This window comes from Mesitornis unicolor, unplaced genomic scaffold, assembly GCF_000695765.1.
Source record: "Mesitornis unicolor isolate BGI_N332 unplaced genomic scaffold, ASM69576v1 scaffold53657, whole genome shotgun sequence".
NCBI lineage: Eukaryota > Metazoa > Chordata > Aves > Mesitornithiformes > Mesitornithidae > Mesitornis > Mesitornis unicolor.
The window spans coordinates 7,997-16,948 of record NW_010198135.1 but is presented as its reverse complement, the minus strand read 5'-3'; the positions used below and the strand labels follow the sequence as shown (position 1 = coordinate 16,948).

Here is an 8,952-nt window from a genome sequence, read left to right as displayed (position 1 = left end):
AGGAACAGCAGTGCCAGCTTTGACAAGCCAATCCCTAGCTGCCTCAAAGTATTCAGATTGTACTATGCTAGTTAGAGCTCACTGCGCTAAATCTTTTTTTTTTTAATAAAAATTATTTGGCTATTCCTTGTAATATATTAGAAAAATACTCTTTTTCCAAGCTAATTACAAGCCTTGTACACAAGACAACATGACATATTTAAAAAAATTTTAAAAATTAAAGTAATCTTATCCTGCTGTATGCACCTTATACATCCACTTGATAAAACTGGGTGGTGAACTGGGGAAGGGAAAGCCAGGGAGACACTTCGGTCTGGCTCCTACAAAGACTCACATGCTTAATCCTACACACAGACTCACAGAAATGCCGGCTGCACACGCAATACGTTGAGACATGTAAGCATCTGGAGGATTGGGACCGCAGGTCAGGAAATGGAAGTGGTGGTTAACATCCTGGCTTTTGATTTTAAATACCTGTTTAAATTGCTAAATGTAGTTTCTACCGTGGACGCCTATGTTCTCATGCTCATGTATTATACAGAAAACAAACAGACAAATACAATTTTCCATATAATCCACCACTTAATGCAGCATTTCCCCAGAATTGTCATAATAGTGCTTTTGACGTTGCATTGTTAGTAATTCTTTGCATAACAACAATTTTCCTCCTCTGGAACCTTAGTGTTTTATTCACAGATCATTATATGGCTAGCTAATAAAAGAAGTTCCCTTCTTTTGGGCACAACTCTGAAAAGACAGTTTTATTTTTCCAATGTTATTTAGGGAAAAAAGAAAACACTAAAATTTAAGTTTCCCTTTCAAGTAGTGGTCTGAAATGATTACAGGTAAGGGGAACTACCAGATTCTCAATGGTTATGTGACTATGGTAACTGAACCTTGCTTTCTGTTCACAGAGCTTTACGAACAGAGGAATAATTTAAAGATGTTTGCTGAAGGAAATGATGATGGACTCTAGAAGAGAAACTGCAACTTAGATGGCTATTTTGGCTTTGGAAAACAGAACAAAGAACCCAAAGAAAACCAGTGACAGAAATACTGTGTTGTGGTACAAGTTTGTTACTAGCACACTTTCTATACACACACAATAACTTGACGGCAAGTTAAAATATCTTTCAAGTGATATTTCATTCACTACACCACCCCATTTCTAGAAATGCCAATGCTTGCTAATGCACTGATGGTACTGCACAAGCAGAGGCATGACGGACACAACCTGGAAATGTTCTACAATCCACCACCATTTAAAGCAGTTCTTTTCTCAAACTCATTTTAACTGAAAAATAAACCCAACATGTACAAGACAGTCTGTTTTGATTACAGATTAATAATACAAAAGTCTATGCTGTAGGTTAGTTAGTTAGAACACTTGATGAGCAAATCAATGCAGTGTGAGCCCCAGAGGACCAAATGTAAAGTGATCCAAACTGGTGGTTTCTGGATGCTGTTGGGCGCAGTGGCTGCATCAAAATGAGTGATCTCAGTGCTCCAGAACCAACATGTTCCTTGAACTACAGGAAAAATGTTAACACCTCGAATGCATCTGTAGTCATCCAGCAGCTTTGTGTTTTCCACCACAGCACCTGCACATGACCCCACAGTGGTAACAAGCCCGAAGCGGCAAGTAACAGCACATACATGGAGCAATGAAAGACAAGGCGATAAGGGCCATCCACCGGAGGCAAAACATTTCATCACTGGTGTCACATGAGCAAGGATCCGTATAGTCTCCTTCTGGATCCGACATACAGTGATAGAGCATAGTGTCTGCGCACCACATACAGCTCACTCGATGGATGCAGGTCTTGACGCGGTCTGGAGCATCCTGGCATTGACCCCGTTTGTTCTCCTCATGGTTGAACATGTCCCTGCAATACACACACCGTGACCTCTCACCATCTTCCTTCCGCCTGGGCTTGAATTTGACAGGTTGAGTCTTTATCACAGCACCCTTGATATCTTCACCCAGGTCAAAGTCCGAGTTGTCTACATAAGGATATGTATATTCGTGTTTTGAGGCCTCACTTTTGGCAAAACGTACATAGGAGTCCATGTCATCAGGATCAAAGTTCTTTCCTCGTGCTGGGGCATGGCGATAGTCCTCATATCCAGTCATCCAAATCTTTTCCCGAGGATTGATGCGCACTATCTCCTCATCATCGTCTGGAAAGTTGACATGCCGGTAGGATCGCGGTACTGACTGTGGAAGTAGGGATGAAGAGGGAGAAAAGATAAATAAGCTCACGTTGCTATCAGCAATTACTGTCTCTTTCCTTAGTGAAAAACCAGTACTTAATAATTTTGTCTTTCCTCCTTTGTACGCCCTTCATTGTGACCTATCGCGGAGTTTCAGCTTTTGGCTCAGGAATGAGTATAACTGCCACAGATCTACAACCGTCTGTGTGCATGTGGTACAATGTAATGGACTAAATCACAATGTAAACAATTATTAAATAATTATTTATTGATAATTGAAAGGTATTTAAATCTAACTAAGAAGGAAAGGGGGGGTTCTTGCAAGGACGTTGGGGGAAAACCAGACACCAGTCTTAGCTATAGCAGACACAGCCCTTTAGATGGCAACACTGGGATGAAACCTTACTTGTTCTAGATGGTAGTGGTCAGAGCCGTAATGGTCGTGAAGGTGTCCACGAGTGAAAATTCTTCGATGTTCACAGGATGCAGGAGAAGCCAGAGTTCGCACAGGCTGTTCCCTTTTTTGAGAGGAGTTAGAGGAGCTATCTGTAGCATTCTGTTTTAAATGGAAAAGGAGGAAAAATTATCATACATTCAGCTGTTACTGCACGTGGTATTAAAGGAGACTGACTTTGCACACACCTACAATATTGGCAACATGTGATGGCAGGCAGCTTCATAAAGTTTCACATAAAATACTTGAAAGAGGCAGACCTGTTGCCAGGTCATAAAAGCTATTGCCACACACATGGAAAAATAATATGCCATAGCCTACCCATGATATATTCACCAACACCACTTGTATTTGCTTGGCATGTTATTTGTTATGGTGGGCATTGTAGGATGAAGAGCATTCACGCTAGAAGCTACCTCTGAAGAGGAAAGTTAAACTCTGTCAAATGATGCAATTGTGTAACTCCTACGGACAGACTCGGACAGAGCATTTGTGTGCCCTAGTTACCCAGGCTACAAAAATACTGGGAATTTTGTTAACCTGCAGGCATCCCATTAAGCCAAAAACTCCTTTACACAAACTTCTCCAAAAACTCATGGAATTCCAGTTGATCACAGGCTGCTTGAATAATCAGCTCTCCTTTAAAAAGTCAGGGTTATTTTTCTTGTTTTGTCACTAACCTCTAACGTGCAATGAGTGTTACTTATGTTTTTATACATTCCTGGGTCACAGTGAGCGCTCTCCTTAGGTTAATTAGTTACATCATTACACAACAATGACTGTGAAAGGGTGAAATATCACATAATAACATGCTGTGGCTAATACCTGCAGCTTCTTAATCCACTTATTTCTCTTTCTGGAGAAATACACAGTGAGGTACCAGTTTTGGCCATGCTCTCTCCATAGCCCTTCCTTAGTCAAAATAATTTCCATACAGTATCTAGACATTAAGGATTTTGCCCATTAATGCTTTTCACAGATTGGTTGGGCTTTTTGCTATTACCATGAATATCAGAGGACAGCTGTTAAATGCACTAGCAGATCAGGAGCAGGAAAAAAAGCCTCCATGCACAAGGATCAGAAGACCTGTAACAATGTATATACCCAAAATATTGGCGCTTTGAACTAAGAAAAAATCTCCATCCCCTTCCAACTGACTAGCTGTGCTGCAGCTATGACGAGTCCAAGGAAAAGGTTTCCATTTGCCAGAATAGTTAGCTAGAGACACAACCTCAAGAGCAGAGAACAGTTGTATTTGTAGTGGGAGAGACTGGTTTTACCTGAAAAACCTTCTCTCCTTGTCAAGAATGCACTCTCTAAATATTATTTTCCAATGAATTGTACCAGACACATCTCTTTCTCCAAGAATACAAGAACACTCATTGTAGATATTTGTTTTTTCTGAAAACAACACTCTGCAAGACTTTGTCCAAAGGTGAGCACACCTTAAAGCATTACAACACAAAATAGATGTTGATCCTCTTTAACTGGTATAGCACTTAAAAGCACTGAACTCCCAATTTACTTTGTTGAAAGCAAACATACAGATCTGTTTGCAGTGTGATGTAAAGCCAAGTTGGGTTATCTGAGAGGTACAACAGGCAGGATGAGTTCTGAATAGCTGACCCACCCATTAGGAACAGACTTCTAAAGCATGCGTTTGTTTTGGTTGGTTGGTTGTTTTTTTTTTTAAAAAGTACCTAGAAGCAGAACAACTCTTAAGACAGTTAACACCACCTATAAAATGTAACTGCACTGGTATTCAGGGTCTTTTTAAAATGTGGTTTCATCAGCCCAATTTTTGTAACTTATTAGACACAGGCACTTCAAACCTGGATTTCACACCCTTCAAAACTAACTCTTGTGCCTCTAACCTTAGGTCCTACAGTATCGAGCATATTTTGAGGACACTTCAAAAGAACATCAGCAGCTTTTACAAGCAAGTACTTCATAATAATATTAAACAGCCAATCTATTTGAAAAACTTAAGAAGAGTTAAGATTCAGTTACAGCAGCTGTCTCACATGAGTACCTTTTCACAGTGCCGTATGCAGTGCAGACCCAGATGCTGAGCTGTAATTTAAACTTTTCAGAACAACTGAAAGGCACACACCCCATAGTCCAGGAAGCTGTAGTCTGCAGCATGCTCTCAAAGTTAAACTTTGACTGGCATGAGCAAAAAAGGAGGCAGGGCCTTAACACAGTGCTGTGCCATCCAGGAGCACCCTTCAACCTCACTGGGACTTCTGCCGAGCCCTGCTGGGACAAGCCTTTTGTGCATACGCTCCGAAAACACTGTGGGTGCTCACGGTCAAAATAACGAAGCCTGGTAAAATTACCCAACTGAAGGAGGTTCAATGTACTGATCTGCAACTCCCTCACCCTCCTAGATGAAAATCAAAATCCCAAACTGGATATAACTGCTAGATAATCTCAGCTGGGAGCTATAACCAGCCCTCCAAACAGTGTGCTATTTGCTGCCTCTCAGGGAAGGTAGTATTTCTGCAATAGGCAATTGAAAAAGAAGCTGTAGTGATTTTTATCTTGCCCGATTCTTATCTACCCTTGCTTTCCTGCACACCCTATTCTCCTTCAGACCTGGCAGGGCAACCAAACCTCTCCTCCACGTGTGTTGACATGGCTACAAAACCTGTTTCCAGCATACCACAGAGGCTGCGGCTCTGGCCTCTGCTTTCACCTTATTAAAAATTGGTGCATTTCCATGTTCAGTGTCCTCAGATTAGAGGGGCAGTTTGCCAACACAAACACTTTAAGTGCCCAGAAAGGGCGAAAGCAAGCTATCTGAGAGGAGGTCGCTGCTCACTCACGTGTAAAAAAGTTCACGCAGCCTCCTGGTTGGTGACACTAAAGGCAACTAGTTGACAAATGTGGTGCCTGCAGGGTTACCTTGCTCACCATTGGCTGGGAGAAGCACTGTTACTTTCCAACAAGGTCCCCCATCAAAGCTTCAAATGTCTAGAGGACAAGAGAGAAGACTTTTGACACATAGAAATGAATGGTTGAAGATTAGGAAAAATAAGGTAGAAACTATCACCCTTCCAAGCAGAAGGTCACCAATGAACCCCACAGGCTCCTCCTCTGTGCTGGTGAGCACACTCACCAATGATCTGAAGAGAGAAGTGAATGAGATGACACAGTTTTCTGATTAAGCTCAAGTTATTCAAGGGAGTAGAAATGAAAGCTGGCCCTGAAAACTTGCCTAAGGATCTCATAATGCTGAGACTGGATGTTTAAAAAAAACCACAACAAAACCAAAACCAAACAAAAATCCCCCAAAGTGCGAAGTGATGGAAACACCTTGGTCTGACAAGTACAATGATGCACTCTGAGCCAGTGATTGCTGCTCAGGAAAGAGGTCTTGATCATCAAGGCATTGCATGTAGCTGCTGTGCTTCCCCAATCTGTCTGCGGCTCTGGCACCCCCTCCACCCTGTGTCACTAAGGGTATTTCCGCCTTGGCAAGCTCATAAAGCCATGGTCAGGACAACTGAGGACATGGGATGGCTTCTCAACAACAGCTAACCAAATAGCCTAGGGAAGAGAAGAAGTCAACTGAATCATTGAGTCTCACAGGAATGTAGGAAGAGATCATTCTTCCAGTATCCTTCAGAAGAGAAGATCGCAAGGCATTCACTGGAACAGGCTCAGATAAGGTTCAAACAGAAGGAGGTACTTCTGACAGAGCTCATAGTTAAAACATGATTCAAGAAGCCATAGAGAAACCCTCAGAAGAAAATAAGTGACCGATGATCAAAGGCATGAAGGATCAGGCCTTCAAAAGCGGACTGTTCTCTCAGTACCACTCCACTGGTACTGAACCTGGACTTAGTGACTGGTGAAGCTCAGACACATTCTTAATGAAAAGGCACTCTGATCTTCAGCCAAATGCCACTACAAACAGATGATGGTAAGAGATTATCAGTGATGGAAGCAGGAACAAATGTACCCCATGACAAGACTGGGTCTTGGCTGGGATTTCCAACCACCAGCATAGCAGTGAAAATTCTGGGGAGGATAGTGAAGAGGGAGACATGAGAGGTTTGTTACAGGTCACCCAAATACAACACACTGTACAGGAATGCATATAGAAAGGACATGGTCTCCAGGGCCAGGCTGTTTCATCAGTGGAAAAAACATGTCCCATACTATCAAGTCACCAGTCTGGCAGAGAAACACTGTCTTCCTCTAAAGCCTGTTGAAACCAATCCAGATCCAGTATTTGTTTTTGAGGAGAAACTATTGAAAACATGCCCAGTAGCCACATAAGAGAAATGAACCCAAAACTAAAGCTGTTGGAACAGGGAGTCCGGTAAGAAACTCTGTTTCAACATGCCCTCAAATGCTCAATTAGAGAAATTTGTGCCGCACGTACTAGCGTTTTGCAATTGCTATGGCGGTTGCGAAGTCTTGTGGTTTCACTGCTTGGATAACAAAATCATTAATCATGACCATAATAGTAATTTTATAAAACCTGTGCAACACATTTTCTTTTGCAAGTGAGCTGTATATATCTGAGTGAGCACATGTACTGCATATTTGATACGGCTTTTCTGAGAAACAACACTGGGCTTCTACTACATGCAAATGATTGCACTGTGACAATTTAAAAAGAAATAAATAAATGTGTCCCTGTTTCCTCCTCAGACTTTCAGAAGTGACTCATTAAATTAAAAACCTCTAGTCATTAGTAAAGAAGATTCTGTTAATAATTTACTGCAGTTTACTTCTCATTTAAATGGATTTGTTAATTAAGAACAGCTGGCTAATCGGGTACCTAAGTGATATTCTGAGATAAGCATCTATCATAAAAACCAATGAGAAACAGAGGCCTTTTCCTGCTCCTGAACTGGACTGATCACCTTGCCTCTAATAGCTCTCTGGAAGAGCTTCACCCCTTGTGATTCAACATTGAAGGGTGACTGTAAGAAAGAAGAAAGATTAATCTCAAAATCATGAAGCAATGCAATCTGTGCTAGTTTGTCAGAAATCAGTTGCCAGAGGGAAATTATGAAGCTCTGTCACTTGTAACTTCCAGAAGTGCTCTCAGCCAGCTAAAGCATTTGCAAGTTTGCTGTCAAAAATAATTGTGGGCCAAGCAAGACAAGATGGGTTTTTTCTCTAGGATTTTAATGGTTACATGAGGTGAGGAGGGCAAGGGGGAAAAAGAAGCACCATGATGTCAAACAAGTAGTTGTGTGAGTAATGGTCCTAAAGGAACTGAAAGCCCATGCCAGCCTGGCCTTCACAAAGCACAAGCTCTCTACAAGCCAACCGGCGCTCTATTTCCCTGTTCCACTTTGCTCATCTCCCACCACGATGCAAGCCCACTCACTGCATCACTCATATCTGAGGGGGACTGCCAACACACAGCATGGAAATGCCAAACTTGGTGGGGGGGTTAAGGTCTCATCTTTACCAATGCAGCCTTCTTTAACAGCCAAACCTCCTTGCAGTGGCTCCTCTGCTCACATTGGGAAGACTGACCATGTTAAAGAGGAGCCCATTGCCATCTTGTCATCTGAAAAGACATTCCCAGTGTCCCCAGGACAAGAAACTCAATTCTGTCACCAGTTCACAGCTTGAGGATGAGCCTGGAAAAATGACAGCTGGCAAGCTGCATCCTCTCCCTGGCTGTAGCCTAAGCACCTCTGGCTGAGACCCATGCGATGAGCTCCCTGCAAGCAGCAAGAACCCTTTGTGTGCTCTGCCTAGGTATGATCCCTTGGGAGTCCTGGCACAATTCAGCTCTTCTTTGCTTGGCCCTTTTCGTTCACTGGAATAAGGGAAAATACAGCTGTGCTATCAATATGGAAACGAAAAACTATAAAGTCGGCAAAACAGTACAGCAAGCGAGCAATAGTGAGCTAAGCGCCAATCTGAAGTTTATCTGCAGAGCCTCTGCTGTTTATGAACTTCACAAGAGGAAGTCTGAGAGCTATTTCTGATGCATGACAAAGAAACTTCCACCTTTCCAAAGAAATTAAGATAAAATATAGTCTCCCAGAACTCCCTTAGCTTAATCTTGCCAGAAAAAGTTCTTCCTTTCCTCTCCAGCTTTAAAAAAAACAAACAAAAACAAACAAACTAAAGAGATAAAGCACTTTCAAATTTCACAGAGAGAAGAAGAGCAAAAATTCTAATTCTTGTCTCAAAATATCTTTTTTCTCTCTATTCAAGAAAATAAGAAAAGGAAACAGTTGCCATTTTCCATCCACCTCTAAGTGTGTCTGTATACTCAGGACAGCCCACTTCAAAGGTGGCTT

At 42.0% G+C, this 8,952-nt stretch overlaps 1 protein-coding gene across 1 annotated transcript; it reads right to left on the bottom strand.

The window, feature by feature from the left end:
• Positions 1-128: 128 nt before the first annotated feature.
• SPRED2 (sprouty-related, EVH1 domain containing 2) lies at positions 129-2,770 on the bottom strand (the record flags this gene model as incomplete). The annotated part of the gene is made up of 2 exons (XM_010189032.1): positions 129-2,218; positions 2,621-2,770. Coding segments are annotated over 2 exons (801 nt in total), but the record flags the coding sequence as incomplete, so codon positions are not given.
• Positions 2,771-8,952: the final 6,182 nt, after the last annotated feature.